At 45.7% G+C, this 25,729-nt stretch overlaps 1 protein-coding gene across 2 annotated transcripts in view; it reads right to left on the bottom strand.

Moving 5' to 3' along the window:
- Positions 1-25,729, bottom strand: part of stat6 (signal transducer and activator of transcription 6, interleukin-4 induced) — a 62,527-nt gene that overhangs the window by 7,302 nt on the left and 29,496 nt on the right. For both annotated transcript variants that reach the window (XM_037245904.1, XM_037245905.1), the window contains exons 9-15: positions 25,318-25,485; positions 24,395-24,482; positions 24,187-24,309; positions 23,955-24,047; positions 17,680-17,883; positions 15,187-15,281; positions 14,969-15,102 (exon numbers count right to left, since the gene is read on the bottom strand). In XM_037245904.1, coding sequence (XP_037101799.1) covers positions 14,969-15,102; positions 15,187-15,281; positions 17,680-17,883; positions 23,955-24,047; positions 24,187-24,309; positions 24,395-24,482; positions 25,318-25,485 — 905 coding nt within the window. The remainder of the gene's footprint in view (positions 1-14,968; positions 15,103-15,186; positions 15,282-17,679; positions 17,884-23,954; positions 24,048-24,186; positions 24,310-24,394; positions 24,483-25,317; positions 25,486-25,729) is intronic.

The following is a 25,729-nucleotide window of genomic DNA, read 5'->3' as shown; positions in this document are numbered from 1 at the left end:
TCACTGGAGCGGTTCGCAGCCGTGTGTGAAGCGGTCGGGATGAGGGTCAGCACCTCCAAATCCGAGTCCATGGTCCTCGGTCGGAAAAGGGTGGAATGCCCTCTCCGGATCGGGGATGAGATCCTGCCCCAAGTGGAGGAGTTCAAGTATCTTGGGGTCTTGTTCACGAGTGAGGGGAGGATGGAGCGCGAGATCGACAGGCAGTACGGTGCAGCGTCGGCAGTAATGCGGACTCTGTACCGGTCCGTCGTGGTGAAGAGAGAGCTGAGCCAAAAGGCAAAGCTCTCAATTTACCAGTCGATTTACGCTCCTACCCTCACCTATGTTCTTTCGGTCACGACCCATAGCTCATGACCGAAAGAACGAGATCCCGGATACAAGCGGCCGAAATGAGTTTCCTCCGGAGGGTGTCCGGGCTCTCCCTTAGAGATAGGGTGAGAAGCCCGGTCATCCGGGAGAGACTCGGAATAGAGTCGCTACTCCTCCACGTTGAGAGGAGCCAGATGAGGTGGCTCGGGCATCTCATCAGGATGCCTCCTGGACGCCTCCCTGGGGAGGTGTTCCGGGCATGTCCCACCGGTAGGAGACCCCGGGGACGACCCAGGACGCGCTGGAGAGACTATGTCTTTCAGCTGGCCTGGGAACGCCTTGGGATCCCCCGGGATGAGTTGGATGAAGTGGCTGGGGAGAGGGGAGTCCCTCCTAAAGCTGCTGCCCCCGCGACCCGACCCCGGATAAGCGGAAGAAGATGGATGGATGGATTATTCTAACAATTATTCAACTTGAGAATAAACTTTAAAGTTAAAGTTAAATTAAAGTCCCAATGATCGTCACACACACATCTGGGTGTGGTGAAATTTGTCCTCTGCATTTAACCCATCCCCGTGTGATTTTGATCCATCCCGGGGGAGAGGGGATCAGTGAGCAGCAGCAGTGCCGTGCTCGGGAATCATTTGGTGATCCAACCCCCAATTCCAACCCTTAATGCTGAGTGCCATACAGGGAAGCAATGGGTCCCATTTTTATAGTCTTTGGTATGACCCGGCCGGGGTTTGAACCCACAACCTTCCAGTCTCAGGGCGGACACTCTACCACTAGGCCACTGAGCCTTACTCACGACTTTGCTTCTAGTATCCCTCACGGTCAGAAATTAGTTTGTTTAAACTTTTTGAACAGATAGAAAACAGGCAGGACGTAACTGACAACAAAGCAGGAAGCGGTAGGTAAGTTACAGGAAATGATACCAAAATTAAAGCATTTACATACTGCCTTTATGATAGGAAAGGATATCAAAAGAAAAGCATCTACATACTGTCTTTATGGCGCACACTCCTGACCACTGTAAGGTCACTACACTGACATGACATTAAACTCAACTGAGAACTACGAGCTCCACCATCGTTCCAGTGGCCAAGAAGCCCGCCATCACAGGTTTGAATGACTATAGACCCGTCGCACTGACATCTGTGGTCATGAAATCTTTCGAGAGGTTAGTGCTGAACCACCTGAAGGAGGTCACGGGCCCCCTGCTTGACCCCCTCCAGTTTGCCTACCGGGCAAACAGGTCAGTGGATGATGCGGTCAACATGGGACTGCACTACATCCTGCACCACCTGGACACCCCAGGAACGTACGCCAGGATCCTGTTCGTGGACTTCAGCTCGGCGTTCAACACCATCGCTCCTGACATCCTCCAACAGAAGCTCATCCAGCTTGCGGTGCCTGCCCCCACCTGTCAGTAGATCACCAGCTTCCTGACCAACAGGAGACAGCGTGTGAGGCTGGGGGGCATCACATCTGACACCCGGACCACCAATACTGGAGCCCCTCAGGGGTGCGTCCTCTCCCCACTGCTCTTCTCTCTCTACACCAATGATTTCTCCTCAGATGACTCTCCTGTGAAGCTCCTGAAGTATGCAGACGACACCACTCTCATCGGACTGATCCAGGACGGTGATGAGACTGCGTACAGACAGGAGGTGGAGCGGCTGGTCCACTGGTGCAACCAAAACCATCTGGAGCTGAACCCGCTCAAGACCGTGGAGATGACAGTGGATTTCAGGCGAGACCCTTCACCACTTTTACCCCTCACTATCCGCAGTAATACTATTCTCTCCACAGACACCTTCAAGTTCCTGGGAACCACAATCTCTCGGGACCTGAAATGGACCGGCCACATAGACTCTGTCCGGAAGAAGGCCCAGCAGAGGCTGTACTTCCTGAGACAGCTCAAGAAGTTCAACCTGCCGCGAGAGCTTCTGAAGACCTTCTGCACTGCCATCATCCAGTCTGTCCTCTGCACCTCCATCACTGTCTGGTTTGGATCAGCCTCCAAACAAGACAAGCACAGACTGCAACGGACAATCAGGACTGCAGAAAAGATCATTGGAATCAACCTCCCATCTATCCAAGACTTGTACCTGTCCAGGACCAGGAAACGTGCAAGGAACATCTCTACAGACCCTTCTCACCCAGGTTGCAGTCTGTTTGAACTACTCCCCTCCGGACGGCGTTATAGAGCTCGGTACGCCAAAACCAGCAGACACCGAGACAGCTTCTTCCCCCAGGCTGTTGCTCTGATGAACTCACACCACTCATAGAGTCTCAGAGGCATTACTGTGCAATAACATCCTGCTCTTCACACCTTTTTGAATTTGTCTACACTGTTTTTGCCATTATTCACATGTCCTGAGTGTTGTTAGTCACCTATATGTTGAACAGAGGGTGTGTTTTACCGAAGTCAAATTCCTTGTTTGGCACGCTCAAACATGGCGAATAAAAACTCTTGAATCTTGATTGAAACATCAGTCCTTACGAAGGAGTAAAACAGTTCCGGTCACTGGAACAATTTCAAATATGAAATTGCAATGTTTCACTTTTAAGATGATTGGCAGAGTCCCAAATATGCTCCCAGAGACAGGGTAAGTCTTTGCTCGTCCTTGGTTTGCTGTCTTTAATTCCACTTTACGGACTCGTCCATCTGTTCCTGGAATAGCCTTTGTGACCACCGCCAAAGGCCAGTTGTTGCGGGCAGCTTGGTTGTCTTTGAGGAGGATGATGTCGCCGTCTTGCAGGTTGTGGTAGGACTCTGTCCATTTCTTGCGGCTTTGTAATGTTGACAGGTACACTTGTCTCCAACGGTTCCAGAACAAGTTGGATAAGGCTTGTACTTGTCTCCACTGCCTTGTGAGAAGGTCTCTGTCTGTGAAGTCTCCTGGAGGTGGTGGGACGCCGACTTTCTGTGTTAACAGCATCGATGGTGTGAGGATGAATGGATTGTCTGGATCACTTGATACTCGAAGTAGTGGTCTTACATTCAGAATTGCTGTCACTTCTGCCATTAGTGTACACACAACTTCATGAGTTAGGCGAGTGCTGTGATCACGGAGCATTGAATCAAGGATTCGTCGGACTACCCCAATGAGTCGCTTCCATGGGCCCCCCATGTGTGAGACATGAGGCGGGTTAAACACCCAGGAGCATCCTTGTTGGTGCAGGTACCGCTGCACCGTGCTGTTTGGTTGATGTGCACTCAGCCCAAGTTCTTTGCAGGCTCCAATGAAATTTGTGCTGCAGTCTTACCTCAGTTGTTTGGCTGGTCCTCTAATGGCAAAGAAACGCCTCAACGCGTTTATGCAACTTGTGGTGTCCAGTGAGGTAATCACCTTGATGTGAACTGCTCTGGAGTGCATGCAGCAGAATAGTATGGCCCAGCACTTGCTCTTAGGTTGCGTCTCTCTGGTGCGTCTGGTGGAGACGTGCCAAGGTCCGAAGACATCCAGGCCCACATACGTGAGGGCACGTATGTGAAGGGAGGGCAGGTTGTAAGGTGCTCTGCAGGCAAATCTGCCATTTGTCCTCTAAGTCTGCGACAGATGACGCACTTGTGGATAGTTGAGTTAACGAGTCGCTTGCCTCCCAGGATCCAGAGCCCAGCAGCTCGTATCGCACCTTCTGTTAGATGACGGCCCTGATGCTTTACTTGGGCATGATGGTATCTGGTGAGAAGCAAGGACACGTGGTGTTGCTTTGGGAGAATGACAGGGTTCTTTTGTTCAATGGCCACATCCGCATTCTTCAGTCTGCCTCCAAGGCAGAGGAGGTCATCCTGTAAGACTGGGTTGAGAGAGCATAGGCAGCTGTATAACGGAACTTGCTTTCCTCTCTCCAGAGCTTCAAATTCCTTCACAAAGGTATTCCTCTGAACAGCTTTGATGATGACTTTTCTTGTTTGGGAAAGCTCATCGACTGCGAGGTAAGTCACGGTGATGCCATCCCTTACACTTACTTGCCTGTCGGAGTCTTGAATGATCTTGCTATATGAATCAGGAGTGCGATGGCTCGTTGGAGCGTGTCGAATGTGGAGAACCTTTCAAAGCGCCCTGTGCTGAGAACTTTCCCTTGTAGATCGGTGATGTAGCTCTTCACAACTGGACGGACCTCTGCATCTGACTCCGGTGGAACTAAGCTGAATAACAGAGCTGGGTCTGGCTGAGTAGAGGGCTTGCGCAGGAAGGTTGTTCTGTTCAACCACAGTCTGTGTGAGTCTTGCTGCTGGAACCGACCGTGACGCCAGGTCAGCCAGATTGTCTTCGGTGTTCACGTAGTGCCATTGTTCAGGGATGGTAGACTGGCGTATATGCTGGACCCGATTATGGACGTACACATAGAACCGTCTGGACTGGTTGTAAATATATCCAAGGACAACTTTGCTATCAGTGTAAAACTTAGTGGCATCCAGTTTAAGATCCAGTTCGTCCTGTATCAGCTCACCCATTTCCACTGCTAAGACTGCTGCACACAGCTCAAGTCTGGGAATGGTCGGGTCTGATTGAGGGGCTAGTTTGACCTTTGCCATGGCAAATCCGAAGTCTACTGTGTCTTCTTAGATGGCTTTCAAGTAGGCTACGGCACCAATGGCCTTCACAGATGCATCGCTAAACACGTGGAGTTCTACTCGTTCAGCCTTGGTTAAGCAGATGTCTGTGTACATCCTAGGTATATGAAAGTGCCTCAATTCTACAAGCGAGTTTCTCCAAGTTTCCCACTTGCCTAACTTATCTTCAGGCAATGGGGTGTCTTACTCCGATGTCTCAGAATTCAATTCTCTGAGAAGGTTCCTGCCTTGGATGGTAATTGGGGCCAAAAACCCTAAAGGGTCAAAGACACTGTTCACTGAATGGTTTGGTGTCGGTTGACACGGAGAAGGTGAAGGTGTCACTTGCTGTTTCCCACAGGAGCCCCAAGCTGCATTTATCTCTGCTGAGGTCTACGTCCTTTATGGCTTGTACGCAGTCCTCACTTGGGAAGGCTTCCAAGACAGTCTGACTGTTTGAGGCAAATTTGTGAAGCCTCAAGTTAGACTCAGCGAGTGAGGCTTGAGTCCTATGGATCAGCCCAATAGCCTCTGCATCAGTTGGGACAGAACAGAGGCCATCGTCAACATAAAAGTGTCGTTCGACGAGGTTGACTGCGTCTGTTCCTTATTTCTCTGCGCCATCTCTGATGGCTCTTCTGAGCCCGTAGATTGCCACTGCAGGAGATGGCCTATTTCCAAACACATGAACTTTCATTCTGTAGTCAATGACCTTGTTTGCTATGTCGGTGTCCTTGAACTATAAGAATCGCAGGTAGTTTCTGTGCTTTTTGTCCACAAAGAAGCAATAGAACATTTGTTGAATATCCGCCATCACAGCGACCTTGTCCTTTCGGAAATGCACGAGCATTCCTAGAAGGGTGTTGTTCAGATCTGGTCCGGTCAAGACCACATTATTCAAGGAGATCCCAGACTGTTGGGCACTTGAATCAAACACTACCCTGATTTGATCGGGTTTCTGTGGGTGATACACTGCAAAGCTTGGTAAATACCAGCACTCTTCTTCTCTTAGCTCTGGTGCCACCTCAGCAGGGTTGTTTTTCAGCAGTTTGCCCATAAATTCCATGTATTGCTGTTGCATTTCTGGCTTTCTTCTGAATTGACGCTGTAGTGATTCAAATCGCTTGAGTGCCTGCTCGCGGTTGTTGGGAAGATGTTGCCTAGGTTGTCTGAACGGCAATGGAGCAACCCAGCTGTGTGAATCGTTTTTGCAAACTTCTTTGTCCATCATTTCAATGAAAGTTTCATCTTCGATTGAAGGTGCTAGCTTATTGTCCCGTTCCGTGCAGTCACACATTTTGACCCAGACTGTCTTCCTTAGCTCTGGATGGTAAGGCACTGTTTCTAGGCAGTCTGTTGTGAAGTTTCTCTTTAATGTGCAAAAGGCTCGTGCATGGCTGGATAAGTGAGGGCCGATGACAGTCGACCATGGTCATCCGGAAGGAACTGACGTTCGGCTTGTGTGTGTTCCCTAGACAGACTTCTCCGACCAGCACCCAGCCTAGGTCAAGGCGTTGTGCGAAGGGTGCATTGGCGGGTCCATTTATTTGTTCCCGTACTCTGTGTGCTCTGATTGCGTCTCTCCCTAGCAGCAGGAGGATTTCAGCTCTGGGATATGTTCTGCTACCTTTGACAGGTGGGGCTGATGAAGGGCAGCATTTGGTGTGGGAATTTCGGACCGATTATCAGGTAAGTCATGACACTCAGTGAGTGGTGGTAAGGGAATTGTAACTTTTCCATTGAGGGATGCCACAATAAAATCTGAGGCCCATCTGCCGAAGGTTTCCCTGATACCAGAACATGTTTTCAGTTGGTAAGGATATGGCTTAGTGTGAATGTCAAACTTATCAAAGAAACAGGACTTGGCCAACGATCGGTTGCTTTGGTCGTCTAGCACGATGTAGGCCTTGATGGCTTCATCTGGGTGGTCTTTCTGGTACACTCTGGCCAGGCATATCTTGGAGCATGACCGTCTGATTTGTCCTGTACCGCATACTGCTGTCCAGTTTAAGTTAATCTCACTGGTGTTGTTTACCTCTTCTCCCTGCCCGCCATGCTGTGGCGAGGTCAGAGGAGTCGTGGGTCGCAGTGCTGGTCCCGGGTGCATAGCTGAGACATGTTGGGTGCTGTCACACTCAAAACACTTCAAAATTGTAGTACAATCCTTTGCCATATGATTGGCACTTAAAGCAAATTCCGTTTTCTTTCAGAAAAATCTTTCTGTCGTCGAGAGTTCCGGCTCTAAAGGCTTTGCACTTCTTCAGTGGGTGGGGTTTTGCATGTATTGGGATCTTACTCGGATCGTTGGAGACATTTGACTCTGCGTGAGTGACATTGATCTTGTGAACTGCAATGGGCTTCTTGATGGTTTTAGGAAGGGCACTCCCAGCTCTGACAGATGATGTTGTGGTGGTATTTAAAAAGGCAAAGCTGGGGTCATTTCTTTTCTTGGCCTCATAACATATACATTTTGTGAAGTAATTGAACGGTGGAAACCGTCCTCCATTTGCTTCTTTATAGTTAGAACTAGCTGAGATCCATTTTTCCTGGAGTCCATAAGGCAGCTTGGTAACTATAGGTTCAATTCCACGCGTCGTGTCCAGGTAGGACAGCCCTGGTAAGTAGTCATCTTCCTTAGCACACTGCACTTCCACAAGCAGGTCAGACAGCTTTCGTAGCTTCAGATGTTCCTTGGCTGAGACTCTAGGAAATGCATCCAGTCGGGTAAAGAGGGCATTTTTAATCACCTCTGGGGCTACATAACACTCTCGAAGACGTTCCCAGGCTTTCACGAGTGCTATTTGTGGTCTTGCTATGTGCACTGCACGGAGACGTTTCATGTGGTTGCTAGATTATTTTCCAAGCTATCGCGTCATCAAGTCCAATTCCTCAGTAGCTGTAAGTTCAAGTCCTTGAGTGGCATTTTTGTATGACGACAGGCAAGCACGATAATTTTCAGGTTTATCATCAAACTCATACAAACTTGTATTCACTAGGTCATGCCGAGCTAAATATTGTGCTGTGTTCAGTTGCAGACATACTTTGAGTAATTGTCGGCTGGGGGTTAAAGGATGGAGCCTCAATATTCAAGTCACTGAGCTGCGACGTTAGAGTCTTCGAAATAACTCGGGGCCTTTCTCTGGTAAATGTATTCTAGCTGACTGACTCTTTTGCTACTGGCGGTGTATAGTCTAAGTCAGGGGTCACCAACACGGTGCCCGCGGGCACCAGGTCGCCCGTGAGGACCGCATGAGTCGCCCGCAGGACTGTTCTAAAATTAGCTCAAATAGCGGCACTTGTCAGTGAGCTGCATCTATTTATTTTACAGTCAAACCTTGGTTTTCGAACGTCCCGGTTCTCGAACAAATCGGAATTCGAACAAAAAATTCGAGATTTTATGGCTTCGGTTGTCGAACAAAATTCGGAGGTTGAACCTCGCGAGAGGAGCCGGAAGGATCCGAGAAAAGGATTGTATTAACCCCAAATCATGCCTCCAAAGAAAGCAAGTGAGAGCAGTAAAGCCATCCTAAAACACAAAGCCGCTCTTAAAGCAATGCGACAGTGAGCGCCCGGCGCGCTGCGGTTGCGCGATCGGACAAAATTAAGCTCCCTGCGCACTTAGGTCCACTTAAATTTTGGAAAGTACATCAGGACTTCAAAGATATTTTCTAAATTTCAGCGACGGCTCTGTCACAATAATGCGACCAGCGCGGTGCAGTTGCGCGGTGGGCGAGGCGCTACGGTTGCGCGTTCGGCGGTGCGCTGCAGTTGCGCGATCGGACAAATATGCGCAAATGAAATATTGCTTGCTGAGGAAGGACGGCCTTCACCCTAACCGTGAAGGCGCCTTCACTCTTTCTAGGAATATAGATTACTGTTTGAGCCACTCATGACAGGTCACTTTAGAGCAGGCCGGGGCACAGGTGATTAGACCACCTGTCAGGATGGGTTTGGAGTCTGTTAAGCTAAAGTTAACTAGCGCTAGGCTAGACTTCCAGCATGCACATAGCTCCTCGTGTAGACTAGAGCGTGACAGTTTGAATAGTGCTACAGTACACATAAACACACTTTCTACTGGGGTAGTAGACAAATCCAATCACTCCACCCCGACTGGTTTTGCTGATGAAACGGTGCCTGTTTCAGATAATTTTACATGTGTAACAAATATTTACTATCAAATTCCCACGGTCGTATCGTCCCACCGCGCTAACAAACATTTGAGAGGTGATGTCAGGCCTAGAGAACACAATCTTACTCGCATCTCGTTTAAAAATCCTTCGATAGATACGCACCCTGATCGACCGATTACACTTAAACTCGGTTTTATGAATATTAGATCGCTTCATACGAAAGCAGTTCTCGTTAATGACCTCATCACGGATCATAATCTAAACGTTTTTGGTCTTTGCGAGACCTGGTTAAAACCTAACGAACTGCTGCCGCTTAACGAGGCCTCGCCTCTAAATTTTGTGAGCTCGCATGTGGCGCGTCCTCGAAAAAAGGGTGGGGGTGTCGCCCTCATCTCAAATTCCGAGCTTAGATTTAGGCCTCGTTCGATCAACGTATTTAAAACATTTGAAGTTCTCACGGTCCGATCCACCGCTTTACCGTCATTTTATCTTGCTGTTATTTACCGTCCACCCGGGGCTTACTCTGGCTTCCTGGAAACGTGCGAACGAACCCCCCACCACGCCGTGGAGCTAGCCGGGTTCAGGCTAACGCGAGCAGATCGCAGCGCGGACCTCTCCGGAAAATCAAAGGGAGGTGGTCTCTGTTTCTACATTAATGAACGTTGGTGTACTGATGTCACGGTGTTGAAAGAGTTTTGCAGCCCTCTCCTAGAAACACTTTTCATAAACTGCCGGCCGTTCTATTCACCACGGGAGTTCTCCTCGATCGTCATGGCGGCTGTTTACATCCCACCACACGCATGTGCGAGTGAAGCCACGCAGATGCTGGCTGACCAGGTAACAGACATGGAGAAACTTCTACCAAACTCACTAATCATTGTTCTGGGTGATCTTAACAGGGCGAACCTCGCACACGAACTCCCCAGATACAGACAGCACGTAACGTGTCCCACCAGAGGGGCACAGACTCTGGACCACTGCTACACCGTGATCAAGGATGCATACCACTCTGCGGCTCGTGCAGCTTTAGGACTCTCGGAACACTGTCTAGTTCATCTGATCCCGGCCTACAGGCAGAAACTAAAAACTTCTAAGCCTGTGGTGAGGACTGTGAGGAAGTGGACAGCCTGCTTTGACTGCACCGATTGGGGAGCTTTCGAAGCTGCAACTTCAGACTTGCATGAACTCACTGACACTGTCACATCATACATCAGTTTTTGTGAGGATCTGTGTGTGCAGACTAAGACCTTCTGCACGTACAACAACGACAAACCTTGGTTTACACCGAACCTCAGGAGGCTGCGCAAAGTCAAGGAGGAGGCCTACAGGAGCGGCGACCGCGACCTGTTCAGGCAGACCAGAAACACACTGAACCGAGAGGTCAGGAAAGCCAGGAGGTGTTACGGGGAGAACCTGAAGAGACACCTCTCTGCCAATCCTGATCCCTCAACAGTGTGGAAAGGTCTGCAGAGCATCACGGGCTACAAGAAACGAACCCCCCGTCCTGTGGAGAGCCCAAGGCTTGCTAACCAGCTAAACAGGTTCTACTGCAGGTTTGATCGGTCCTCCCACACAATGGGACTTCCTGCAGCACAATCTACATACTCACCTCTCCCCACAACTGCTCTGTCCACACCTCTATCATCGTTGTCACCCACTCTCTCTCTTGCAGAGGCCGCGCCCGCACTCCAGGTCCGCGAGGAGGAAGTGCGCCAGATGTTCCGGAGACAAAAGACCAGGAAGGCACCGGGCCCGGACGGCGTGTCACCTTCCTGCTTGAAAGTCTGCGCTGAGCAGCTGGCGCCCACCTTTGCACGGATCTTCAACCGTTCTCTGGAGCTGTGTGAGGTGCCCTCGTGCTTCAAGAGCTCCACCATCGTTCCAGTGGCCAAGATGCCCGCCATCACAGGTTTGAATGACTATAGACCCGTCGCACTGACATCTGTGGTCATGAAATCTTTCGAGAGGTTAGTGCTGAACCACCTGAAGGAGGTCACGGGCCCCCTGCTTGACCCCCTCCAGTTTGCCTACCGGGCAAACAGGTCAGTGGATGATGCGGTCAACATGGGACTGCACTACATCCTGCACCACCTGGACACCCCAGGAACGTACGCCAGGATCCTGTTCGTGGACTTCAGCTCGGCGTCCAACACCATCGCTCCTGACATCCTCCAACAGAAGCTCATCCAGCTTGCGGTGCCTGCCTCCACCTGTCAGTGGATCACCAGCTTCCTGACCAACAGGAGGCAGCGTGTGAGGCTGGGGGGCATCACATCTGACACCCGGACCACCAATACTGGAGCCCCTCAGGGGTGCGTCCTCTCCCCACTGCTCTTCTCTCTCTACACCAATGATTTCTCCTCAGGTGACTCTCCTGTGAAGCTCCTGAAGTATGCAGACGACACCACTCTCATCGGACTGATCCAGGACGGTGATGAGACTGCGTACAGACAGGAGGTGGAGCGGCTGGTCCACTGGTGCAGCCAAAACCATCTGGAGCTGAACCCGCTCAAGACCGTGGAGATGACAGTGGATTTCAGGCGAGACCCTTCACCACTTTTACCCCTCACTATCCGCAGTAATACTATTCTCTCCACAGACACCTTCAAGTTCCTGGGAACCACAATCTCTCGGGACCTGAAATGGACCGGCCACATAGACTCTGTCCGGAAGAAGGCCCAACAGAGGCTGTACTTCCTGAGACAGCTCAAGAAGTTCAACCTGCCGCAAGAGCTTCTGAAGACCTTCTACACTGCCATCATCCAGTCTGTCCTCTGCACCTCCATCACTGTCTGGTTTGGATCAGCCTCCAAACAAGACAAGCACAGACTGCAACGGACAATCAGGACTGCAGAAAAGATCATTGGAATCAACCTCCCATCTATCCAAGACTTGTACCTGTCCAGGACCAGGAAACGTGCAAGGAACATCTCTACAGACCCTTCTCACCCAGGTTGCAGTCTGTTTGAACTACTCCCCTCCGGACGGCGTTATAGAGCTCGGTACGCCAAAACCAGCAGACACGGAGACAGCTTCTTCCCCCAGGCTGTTGCTCTGATGAACTCACACCACTCATAGAGTCTCAGAGTCATTACTGTGCAATAACATCCTGCTCTTCACACCTTTTTTGAATTTGTCTACACTGTTTTTGCCATTATTCACATGTCCTGAGTGTTGTTAGTCACCTAAATGTTGAACAGAGGGTGTGTTTTACCGAAGTCAAATTCCTTGTTTGGCACGCTCAAACATGGCGAATAAAAACTCTTGAATCTTGAATAACTCTCTCAAATTTTAAAAGCGTGTCCCTTGAAAGGCTTACACAATTGGTTAGTGCGGCTAAACAAACAACATGTTTACTCAACCCTCTTCCAGCCAAACTACTTAAAGAATTATTTCAAATTTTAGGACCGTCTGTCTTAAATATAATCAATCTGTCTGTCTCCTCTGGTATAGTGCCAACAGCCTTTAAAACCGCTATCATTAAACCGTTACTTAAGCAACCAAATCTTGACCCGGACTGTCTCAGTAATTATAGGCCAGTTTCAAACCTCCCATTCATAGCAAAACTTCTTGAAAAAGTAGTAGCGCAGCAGCTTATTGATTACATGGTCGCCAATAATCGATATGAATCTTTTCAGTCTGGTTTTAGAGCTAATCATTCCACTGAGACAGCACTTGCTAAAGTGACTAACGATCTCCTCATAGCTATGGATTCAAACACTTCATCTGTATTGTTACTACTCGATCTTAGTGCTGCCTTCGACACTGTAGACTTCGATATTTTATTAGGGCGTCTTAAAAGTTGTGTTGGTATTTCAGGGTCAGCACTAGGCTGGTTCCATTCCTATCTATCAGACAGGACGCACCGAGTGGTCCATGGCAATACGTCCTCTGAGCTCTATAATGTTACGTGTGGTGTCCCACAGGGATCGGTACTCGGACCAATTCTATTCAATATTTATGATTCCGCTTGGGGACATAATACGTAAATATAATATTAGTTTTCAATGCTACGCGGATGACACCCAATTATATATGCCGTTATCGATGACAGATCCGCGGGATTGTTGTAATCTTGAGGCGTGCCTTGCGGAGATCAAGCAATGGATGTCTCTCAACTTCCTTCGTCTTAACCCAGATAAAGTCAAAGTCAAAGTCTGCTTTATTGTCAATCTCTTCACATGCCAAGACACACAAAGAAATCGAAATGACGTTTCCACTATCCCACGGTGACAAGACATAGTACACGACGTACATACAAGCAAACAACACAAAATAAAAACAAGAAGGCACAAACAATGAATAATAAGAGTGATGAATAAATAATAAATAAACAAATAACACAATAAATAAGAGGAGCAAAACGGAGCAAGTGTGCATACAGCAGACAGTCAGAATATAGCGCAAAAGTACAGGACGCTACGCAGAAGGGGGGAGAGAGTTCAGGATCCTAACAGCCTGGAGTATGAAGCTGTTGGTGAGTCTGGTGGTGCGGGAGCGCAGGCTCCTGTACCTCTTCCCAGAGGGCAGAAGATCGAACAAAGAGTGAGCGGGGTGACTCACATCACTCACAATCGTGGTCGCCTTGCGGGTGAGATGGGAGGTGTAAATGTCCTTCAAGGAGGGGAGTGAAGCACCAATAATCTTACCATCTTTTTCAAGATGGCGGCGCGTGCACACGCAGCGACCTCTCTCTGTCCCGCCCGTACGGTGTTTTGTTCGTTTAATGAGTGTTTGTCCGAAAGTTTTGTGTGTTCGTCTCGTCGTACTGAGTCGTGCTACAAGTACAGCAGGCAGGTTCTGCTCGACATCGGCGAAAGCGAGTTTTGTGGCGTTCTGGACTTTGAAGCGGGGACATTAAAGGAGCTAGGACTGCTCCGTCCTGAAATGTCGCCGGACTCGCCTGCTATTCCTCCCCCGGTTAGGGAGCGTCGGAAGCGGTGTGCGAGGAGGCCGAAGAGGGGCAAGCGCGGAGGCGTCCGGGCCAGGCTGGCGGCCAACCCAGCTCGCCCGGCCGTGCCTTCCATTCTTCTGGCGAATGTTCGATCGCTGGACAACAAAATGGATTACGTTCGCCTGCTGAGATCTACGAACCGGACAGTGCGTAACTGCTGTGTGCTCGTGTTCACTGAGACTTGGTTGACTGTCAACATTCCGGACTCTGCTGTACATCTGGAGCGGCTAGCGTGCTATCGGGCGGACCGGGCCATTGTAATAGGGGGAAAATCGCGAGGAGGTGGAATATGCGTCTACATCCGTGACGAATGGTGCCGGGACTCTGTAGTATAATCATCCATCCACTTTCTGAACCAGTTATCCTTACAAGAGTCGTGGGCATGTTGGAGCCTATCCCAGCTGAGTTAAGGAAGTAGGAGGGGGATACCCTGAACTAATCGCCAGTCAATCCCACGGCACACATAGACAATCACTCACAATCACACCTACGGACAATTTGGAGTGGGCAATCGGCCTATCAAGCATGTTTTTGGAATGTGGGAGGAACCCGAAGAAGAACATGCAGACTCCACACAGTATAATCAAATCAACAGAATATTTTCTGCTGAGAAGCTGAAATTCTGACGATTTAGATTATTTTAAATAAAAAAAAGTTATCTAAACAGTTAATTGATTACAGAAATGCAAATAGTTTGATCATCGTTTAGTTGTCAATGCAGGGTTTATATACTTTTTATTGCAATCAGATGACCGTTATAGGTGGATTCTGGCCTTTCTCTACTGACCCAGAGCTGATTTGAGCATTCTAACTTATGCTTAAAACTGAATCTTGAGTAGGCCAAGTCCTGCCAACATATTAGATAAGCCTCGAAGGAGGATGCAGTGCAGTTACACATAACAATAATGAATCATAGTAATAAAGGAATAGCTCTCCAACAGCATCAATCAAACACACACATTATTGTCTTTGCAAAGGTTTTGAAACAGCATCATAGCCTGTACTTACTCTCCGCTGCAGCGACGTAAGCGATGGTGATGCCTCCAATCTCAGAGTCGCTGAAGCGTAGCAAAAAAGTTCCATTGGGCCTTTGTTTGAGAATCAGGTGTAGATGCTGCTTGCCAATGAAACCAAATATGAGCCTTGGAGAGAAAAGCAGAGTTTGTTATTGATTACGAACAGCACGTTGCTAATATTTACTGCAAAAACAAGTAGAGTCTTTGCACCCATCACTCCAGTATGTCCTCAGATGTTTTTTGGTCAGGTCCATCACTCCCTCAAACCACTGCCAGAACGTAAACTGTCGACCTGGGAGCACTTCCTGCAAGATTGTCAGAGTCACTCTGAAAAATATCTGTGGTACCTATCATTGTGTGTGAGCCCAAAGTCAAGAAGCGGAAGGGATAGTACAAAATTTTGCACATGCAAAAACAAGCACAATGTTGATTGCACAAACACAAACAGATACTATAAAAGCTGATGTACTAAACTGGTGTGCCCAGGATTGCATTGCAACAAATTGTCTATTCAACGCAATGCAATTTTGGAGCTTCTGACGAGCTGACTTGTAACCAGTCACAAAATGGAGTCACGCCATATCACCTGACAAATCTTCTTACAACTTTGCATTTCTTTGTATTGGGGTCTTTAGAATTTGATATCCGTATATTCATAGCTCAAATGCAGGGCTGTGTAGGCATATGAAGAGTTTTAGAAGTAGAGGTATGTGATTTACAGCTGACATTAGAACATTAGACATTAAAAACGTGGTTTCAATAAATCCTGTATGCCAACAGTGTTTCAGAGGGAAAAGAATGGCCTGATTTGTCATAATTTTTAATACTGATTTTACAACCCTCCCCAGAAATATCTCAACCCCGTGTAAATGATGACGTCAGCTAGGATAGGCTCCAGCACACCCGCAACCCTCATGAGGATAAAGCAGTTTACATTATGGATGAATGGACTCATTTTGGAAACATTTTGATGCTGACAGCCTGTCACCTGACAGCCTGGTTGCCGTTCCTACTGATACTTTTTTAACAAACCAGGCTTAATAAAATGTGTTTAATGCGGGGTTTGTTTGTTTGTTTGTTTGTTTGTTTGTTTGTTTGTGTTATCATCAGTTGAATGTGTGTCTTAATACATTTGTTTGATTTATGTTTAGTGTTGTTTTGAGTGGCCTGTTTTAGTATCGTCTTTGTTACTATTAATTTTAGTCATGTTTTAGTCGAGTCAAGTTTTAGTCGACTAAAAGCGTGAGCATTTTATTCTTATTTTTATTTTGATCAGAATTGTCCATGAGTTGTCCAGTTTTAGTCAAACATACGTAACTGATGACATTTTAGTCTAGTCTTAGTCAAAAATAAGCGATGACTTCTTAGCAGAGGTGGCAAATTCAGGTCCTAAAAGTAAACGCTGCCACACTTGGGCTTTAACCACAGGTACTTCTAGTCAACCAGCAGTTAAATGACCTCATTCAACTGCTGGTCGAGTTTAAGCATCTGTGGCTAAAGCCAAACTGAGTCAGAGTTTTACTTTCTGAACCTGGATTTGCCACCTCTGCAATTTAGGCTAGTTGAGTTTTAGCCGATGAAAACTGATGGCATTTTAGTCTAGTTTTACAAAAAAAGTAGTTTTAGTATTAGTAAAGTAGTAGTATTTTTTGACTCTTCAGTAATGCAATTCTATTTTAGCCAAATCCATTTGGAATTCTGCACTCAGGAATCATTTGGTGATCTAACCCCCAATTCCAACTTCATGCTGAGAGCCAAGCAGGGAGGCAATGGGTCCCATTTTTATAGTCTTTGGTATGACCCGGCCGGGGTTTGAACCCACAACCTTCCAGTCTCAGGGCGGACACTCTACCACTAAGTCACTGAGTTGGTATACCAACAATGTTGGAAGTACACACGTCCATTTAAATAAGATAGCATCAAAATGGCCCCACCCACCCCATCGCTAGTTTGTGTTTAGCTAGTTTGCTAGTTTTTGGCGTGTGATGGCAGCACCCCCCCGCCCCCCCCCATTGAACTATTATCTTTCACTGTGACACAGCCGTCGTAAGCTACTCCCTACATCACCTGCCCGTTGAGGAATACCAAACAGTGCCTAACCCTAACCCTCCCCCTACCTCTCCCCCGAGCGAATACTTTTTTTTCTGGTCCATGTACTAACGTGATCGGAATTTAAGAAAATCAACTTCAGATATGACCATGACATTTTGTGATATTTGTCATCTCATTTTAGTAGCTGAAACATTTTATATTGTTTTTATTTTGTGAACCACACTTAATTTTGTTTTATTTATCAAAAATTTGGCATTTCAGATTTAGTAAGTGTTGTTGTCATGTGACCAGCATTTTGGTTCCTCTCATGTGATAAAGTCTCACTGACAACGATATTTTGTTTTGTAATTTTTGTTGACGACAGCAACACTATATATGTTGCACTATATCTTTATTTTATTACATGTTTTGTTTCAAACAAACTGACTTTAGGTTGTGTTTAAAATGGAGACATCCAGGCCAATTCCTGGCACAACTTGCATTGCTCACCTATGCAATAAACATTGTGTATAAAATCAAGATTTACTTTGTTTTGAATGACACATCCATAGAATGACTTTGTCATCAAATCAAATTTTGTATATTTAGGGACAGGAGCTTCTGGTATAGAATTCTATGTAAAAAATGATGAGGCGTATGTGTGTGACGTACCTTATTGAACTGAGGCCAGGAAACCATCATGTTGCTGAAGTCATCGGTGAATTCTGGTTTGTCAAATATCTTCTGGGCCAGGAAGTGTTGGTTATAGTGGTCAAGGTTGTGCTGCGTCTGGACCTCTGAGGTGAATTTACTGTTGAGAGTGCTGCACATGAGCTTCCAGGGTACCCGCTCCGGCACCACAAACGGCACTCTGTCCTGACATCAACAGAGGCATCTGTGAATGGCAACTATCTACATTTTCGTGGAGATGAGCAATTAATAAAAGGTAACTTTTCCACAACATTCAAACATGTTTGGTGTTCATCATATATGATGTCATCAGTGCACTTCATTTGACCTCATTTCAGCCAGTAGTCATGAGCACAAGTTTGGTTTTCACCAACAAGTTTGGTACTCACCAACCAAAGTACTGTTAGGAGTTTGATCTATGATTGGTGTGGTGTATTTTATTTAGATTCAGAAAACTTAATTCAGCCCCGCTGGTGAAATAAGGCAGCAGAGAGTGGCACAATGAGAAACAAGTTTATGGCATATCAATAAACAAATTGACAAAAAATGTGGAATATTGAGATCACAGTTGTGAGTTCAAGAGGAGAATCTGAGAGCTTCTGGTTACGTTGTTTGTTTGACAAGAGTGTGCTCTGAGTAAAGATTTTTCATTTGATTTCTGCGTTAGCGTTTTGCAATAGCTGCTTGGCTAGCTGCCATGTGTATCACTTGTGTACAAAAGTTAGTGTGTTTCATATGTGTGATAGGACATTAGTGGTTAACCTTATTCAATAATATTGCATCAGATTTATATAGTGCTTTTATCGACACTCAAAGATGCTTTACAATGCATACATATTTCATGTGCTCAAACATTCACACTCTGGACTAAAAGTCGCTCCGGAATACATGTCGCATCAGCGATAAAATGCACAATATGAAGGAAAAAAACATATATAAGACGCACCAGAGTATAAGTCGCATTTTGGGGGAAATTTATTCGACAAAATCCAACACCAAAAATAGACATGAACCAGCAACAACAGGCTAACGATACGGTATGCTAACGTGACATACGTAAACACAAACGAGAAGCTGATAACGGGCCTGATGTAACATTAACACTTATTCAAATAACTATAACATAAATAACACCTTTATCAAACCATCTGTGTCACTCCAAATCATTAAAGCCATCGATCGAGTTCGTCCTCCTTTATGTAAACAAGTCTGACGTCAGCGGCGTGTTGCAGTTCAAAATTTTCTAGAGGCCCATATAACAATATATAAACTATGTATGAAATAACAATATAAACAACAATTTTATCAAACCACTCCAAATCTTTAAATCCAACGGAATCTTCATCTTGTGTCACTTAAAAAAAAAAAACACACGCGCACACACACACACACGCACGGCTGTTGACGCCGGAAAGACTGTGCGCTGCTAACGTCAAACTGGATATATCAGATAAATGTAATATAAAGAGCAATTTTAACAAACCATCTGTGACACTCTAAATCATTAAATCCATCGGAATATTTATCCTCTGTGTAAAAAAAAAAAGAAAAATACACAGCTGTTGACGTCGGACTACGTGGGCTGCTGATGTCAGACTAGATAAATCAAATAAATGTAATATAAGCAAGAATTTTAACGAACCATCCGTGTCACTCCAAATCATTAAATCCACCGGAATATTCATTCTGTGTCAAAAAAAAAAAAACCTACGTGCGCCGCTGACGTCAGCCTCGTCATCAGCCTCGTCATCAGCCTCGTCATCAGCTGCGGCCCCAATTATTCCACAGATCTAGTCTATAACTATATTGTAGCTTTACCAAAGTACCAGGCAAGACGTGGGTTTGGTAACCGGCTCTTTATTTCACAAATCAAGAGCTCAACATATGAGCCAACACGCGCAAGCGCCCTGGATCGCTCAATCAATCAATCAATCAATCAATCAATCAATCAATCAATCAATCAATCAATCAATCAATCAATGACAAGACATAGTACACGACATACATACAAGCAAACAACACAAAATAAAAACAAGAAGGCACAAACAATGAATAATAAGAGTGATGAATAAATAATAAATAAACAAATAACACAATAAATAAATCAGGACTCGGACTCAGACTCGGGGACTCGGACTCGGGCATTTTTGCCGGACTCGGACTCGGTGCTGATTTTGGCCGAGTCCACCGAGTCCGACAATAAAAAAAATACATTCAATTTTATTTTCATCATGCTGCTGAGAATGCGCGTAGGAATACTGTACACAGCCCTGCTTGCTTGTTATGAAGACAAATTTAGTTGTTGCGTGCGCGCCCGCGCCTGCCTGCGTGCGTGCACGTACAAGACCCAAAATGCCCCGCGCGCAGCCAAGATGGAAGAACCCGGGAGCAGTGAGAGAACAATGTTTTGCCTCTAGATTTGGGGGGGAAACGGAGCGTAAGTTACGATCAATGCGGCCACGTTGAGTTGCACTTAGGCTAATGTTTACATTATGTACCAATGTCAAGGACGATTATGTCACCCAGCTTATATCATTGATGTGTTTCGATAGTTGTGGGGTCGTCACTAATTATTTGTGTTTAGATAAATGTCTGAGCTATAATGGTGTAATTAATGATTAAAACTTGAAAGTATCTGTTTATTGTATTCGTTTATATGTTTAATAAAGACAAAGCCATCACAAAACTGTTGTAATTATTTAGATTTTGATCTAAATTAGCCTTGAATAAAGACTAAGCAGTCACATGAATTAACAGAAAAAATGGACAGCCGGACTTGGACTCGGACTCGTGGTCAAGAGGCCGGACTCGGACTCGGTGCAAAAATCCGACCGAGTCCACAGCCCTGAAATAAATAAATAAGAGGAGCAAAACGGAGCAAGTGTGCATACAGCAGACAGTCAGAATATAGCGCAAAAGTACAGGACGCTACGCAGAAGGGGGGAGAGAGTTCAGGATCCTAACAGCCTGGAGTACGAAGCTGTTGGTGAGTCTGGTGGTGCGGGAGCGCAGGCTCCTGTACCTCTTCCCAGAGGGCAGAAGATCGAACAAAGAGTGAGCGGGGTGACTCACATCACTCACAATCGTGGTCGCCTTGCGGGTGAGATGGGAGGTGTAAATGTCCTTCAAGGAGGGGAGTGAAGCACCAATAATCTTACCAGCCGTGTTCACTATGCGCTGGAGGGCCTTCATGTTGTAGTCAGAGCAGCTACCACCCCAAACAGCAATACAACTGGAGAGGACGCTCTCAATGGTGCCACGGTAAAATGTAGTCATGACGGCCGGAGGAGCACACGCTCGCCTGAGTTTCCGCAGGAAGTACAGGCGGCGCTGGGCCTTCTTCGCCAGTGATGCGGTGTTGGTGGACCAGGAGAGATCCTCACTGATGTGCACCCCCAGGAACCTGGTGCTGCTCACTCTCTCCACCACAGCACCGTCGATGGTCAGCGGCAGGTGTCGGGTGTGACCCTTCCGGAAGTCAACAACAATCTCCTTGGTCTTGTTGACGTTCAGCAGGAGGTTGTTGTCCTTGCACCACGTGGTCAGAAGGTCAACCTCCAACCTGTATTGAGTCTCGTCGCCCTCGGTGATGAGACCCACCAGAGTCGTGTCGTCAGCAAATTTCACCATGCGGTTGGCGCTGTAGGTTGCAGCGCAGTCATGCGTCAGCAGGGTGAAGAGCAGCGGACTGAGCACACAGCCTTGGGGGGCCCCCGTGCTCAGCGTGATGCTGGCGGAGATCTTGTCGCCAACACGTACCACCTGAGGTCTCTGACTGAGGAAGTCTAGTAGCCAGTTGCAGAGGTCGGTACTGAGGCCCAGCTTGGCGAGTTTGCAGATGAGTCGTTGTGGTACAATGGTGTTGAAGGCAGAACTGAAGTCCACAAACAGCAATCTCACATACGAGTCCCTACTCTCCAGGTGGGTGAGGGCCGAGTGGAGGGCCGAGCAGATGGCATCCTCAGAGGACCGTTTGGCTCGGTACGCAAACTGGAAGGGGTCTATGGTGGGGGATAGAATGGATCTGATGTGCTCCATGACAAGCCGCTCAAAGCACTTCATGATGATGGGCGTCAATCAATCAATCAATACGCACACAGCACAGAGCAGGCGATAAAAAGTGCAGTGGGACACCATGGAAAAATATTGAACAGGATTGAAAAGAACGGCAGAGAGAGACGGAGATAAGAGAATTGAGAGTCACACGAAAGCTAAGACAAGGAAATATGACGAAGCGTATGTAGCGCTCGGCTTCAGTGCGACTACGATGGGAGACGAGGAAAGACCGGTGTGTTTACTGTGCCTTACAATGTTGGCAGCGGACAGTACGAAGCCAAATAAATTAAGGTGGCACTTCTAAAGTCATTGCACCCCAATCATGCTGATAAGATGCTTGAGGTTTTTCAGCGAAAACGGGCTGAATATTGCCAACAATCATCCCACTTTGTGAATGCTACTTCAGTCAATCAGCAAGCACTGTAAGCATCATATAAAACAGCGTACCAAATTGCTCAGTGCAAGAAAAAACCACACCATTGCAGAACAGCTGATACTACCTGCAGTCGTGGATATGGGTCTCCGTTATGCTGCCTCATTTTGAGCACAAATTGTCTTATTCATTTTTTGTTTTGGAGGTTAAAATATTTTATATATTGTGCTCCTGAGTTGATGTTGCTGATTACTTTGAATTGAATATCATTTATTGCTGTTATTTAATTTCATATTATGTATGTTTATTATTATTTTATTGTATTTTTTCCAGCATAAAATGGCAGTTGGTCAAGAATGTTTATAGTTTAAATAATTATAATTTATTTTTAATTTCAGGCAAAGTGATGCACATTGAATCTGTTCCGTTACAAACTAAAAAACGACGTTATTAATAGTTATTCTTTATTGTAAGTTGATCTTTTTTTATTTATTTATATTTTGTTTTCTTTAATGTTAATAACATGGGGGGGCGAAATGTTTTCTTCTCCCTAGGGGGGGCATCACAGAAAATTATTGAGAAGCACTGGTATAGAGAAAGATTCGCCGAAAGACTTCGTTTCGTTGATGGTTCGGTTCCTTCAATCCATGGAAACGACAGACACAGTAAAGTGGTAAGCTTGAGATGACACAAAAGTAATAAACTGTATTTCACTTTAATAATATTGCGTGTCTATGCACTCGTTTTCATAGCATTAGCGTTTAGTCCTTCTGCTGATTTTAGAGCTGTGTGCTCTATGTTTTCACTTCTTGTGGGTGTATTTTGAGTAGTTGTATCATATGAATTGCATCGAAGGTGCTGTATTTTGTTTTTTAACTGTATTTTGGTTTTTAATAAACGTGAGTTCGCTGACTGATGCCTCGGTAATCTATGGATGATGATACAACATGTTAGCGTACCAGAACAGGACATTGTGTGTGGCGTTCCATCAGATGCACATGGTAGCCTTTGTATGTTAACCACAGCTAGCTTCGAGACACGACTGACACGACAGATATGATATCAGGCATTGTTCACAACGTGCTTCTTTTTTTTTTAGGCATTATCCACAACGTGCCATAAAAGGGAGGTTTGCATTTAGGTATTTTGGGTGAAATGTGCACAGACTGTCAGACTGCTAACACGGGTTAGCTATGTCACTCAAGTATGAAAAATACTTCTGTTTATATTACGGGCTCTGATTACCAGTCAGTACTGAGCATGTGCGTCACAGACAAGGCATTAGTGGGAGAAGAGCCATTTTCGAGAGAAAAGTACAGCAGCAAGTAAAACATTTATAAATAAACAATTCATTGACTGCTCCAATTAATTGTCGACGATTTTGATCGTTGGCATCGCCGTGATTGGTCAACTAATCTTGGCATCCCCGATTTGAGTTGTACCAATAGAAATTTAAAGGATGATCCCATATTTTATTTCCTTTTGCTTGGTCTAAAATGTAATTGTTACTGACTACCACATTTTAGTATTTCTTAAAGCCAGAAAGTTTTACTACAAATTTAAAAACCTGAAAGAACATCCCTGAGACTGGTGATTCTACAATTTTTGCCAGGGGTGATAATTGTCACATGACCATCTTAAAATGTTCCTGAAAAACTTGCAAGTTTAGGAAATAAATATTTTACAATAATGACAGTTAGAATTTTGGAATGAATATAATTGATGTCAAAGGAAAATGTAAGTTTTAAACTTAAGTTTGGCCATCAGTAAAAAATGGGTTGTGGTCCAACTTTTAAGTACCACTGCACGGAGAAAAGGTTTCACTTACTGGTTCAGAAAAAGCACAATCCCAAATGATGGTAGCCAGCGCATTGTTGTCTTGGCTGCCATGGACAATGACGACGAGTGGTAAAGAGATCATCTGGAATGACATATATTCATCGTGTGATATTTACACTAGTCCTTGGTTGATTGAGGTTTACTTTGGTATACACATTTCACAGTAATAGCCAATTGAGTTGAATCTATTGAGATGATGTAAAGCACATTTAAAAACAAACCTGGATTTTATAGGGAGTGTCACAGCCTGTGATGGTGATCTCTGTTGAAAAGAGGAGGGCAAACTTTTCCTCTGTCACAGACTCAGACCCCTTTCGGTCTGCTCTCTTGATCTTTTTGATGGACTGTCGCATACAAGTTCAAATTTTAACTTGTTACCAGAGTGCAGTCATTTCAAAACTGCAAGATGAAAAGTGATGTGTAACATACCATATTCCTGAAGGTGGCACATGTGCTCTTGGTAGCCGTGTTATGTTCCAGGACCGCTGTGTTATTGATCACTGACTGAACATCCTCACTGCAAATAATAACATGCCATGTCTTAATTGGCCTGAAAAGCCCTTGAATGCATAAACTAACACCTGTGATGTCATTATTATTTTGTTCTTTAATTTGATAAAATGACAATTTTAATTAAGCAGGTACAGCATGAAAGAAAGTGGTTGGCCCCAAAAATCTGGAATTCCTTCTTAAAATCTGGAGCTCTGTCTTAAAGAAATGACAAACGCAATGGAAAAGGCTAGATACAGGAAGTGACTGTGCTCTTAAAGGCAAGGAGCCAAACAATCAATGAACTAATGTTTTGTACCGTAACGAGCATCCCTATCCAACACCCAAAATACAATGTTAATTATTGAAGGGCTCTTCTTTTTTTTTTCATCTACACCAACAAATTCAATTTTTTTACTTGATTGCTCAGGGAATCAAAGGAGTAGTAGCAAAAAAATGGATGAGTGAACTATTTTCATTTATTCAGAGGATTACAGAATGGTTTTATTTAAAGCATATACGTATGCCCACACACAGGCCGAATTCACGAAGCAGAGAGGCAAGCCATTCTCCAAGAGTTTGCTCAATGTGAGTACAACCCAGATGTATTTCATTAGTTGCCAGACTCCAGAAGAAGCATAGACTACGCTGAAAGCCATTCTGACAAAGATACCTTGGCAATTTAACTGTTTCTATAGAAAACATGTTTCCAATGCGTGTTTCTAATGATTGCATTGGGAAATTCTAAGCATTGGAAAATCAAATTCAATACTTGGTGGATACACGGCAGATACCCGGATAAAGACATAATGTTATGTTACATTCTTGGTTTGGTGTCTTCAAATTTATCATGAGTTACTCACCTGGGTGTGATGTTCAGGTTTCTGGCCTGGAGCTCATTAATGATTTGTGCTTTTAGAACCACAGGCTTTCCAGGTGCAATTTTCTCACCCAGCAGGTAGCGCACAGTTGTGGAGAACTTGGACTGCGTCTTGATAACTTGAGGGGGCTGCTTGTCCACAACAAGAGAACTTAGAGAAGAGAACAAGAAAATTAAACAAGAGAATTAAACCAGATAATTAAACACAAAGTGAAGTCAAAACATTTTAGTATGCACAGAAGTGTTCATTATGACAGTTGTTGCAGCTTTGTAGCGCTATAGCGCATCATACTGAGCAAGCTGTAACTCATTTTTGACCTTGTCATCATACTTGCCAACTTTCCCGATTTAGGCGGGAGATTCCCGATTTTTAACGCTGTCTACTGCCTGTCCCC

The sequence above is a fragment of the Syngnathus acus genome, chromosome 2, assembly GCF_901709675.1.
Source record: "Syngnathus acus chromosome 2, fSynAcu1.2, whole genome shotgun sequence".
In the NCBI taxonomy this organism is placed as follows: Eukaryota; Metazoa; Chordata; class Actinopteri; order Syngnathiformes; family Syngnathidae; genus Syngnathus; species Syngnathus acus.
This window is presented reverse-complemented; position numbering and strand designations above follow the sequence as displayed.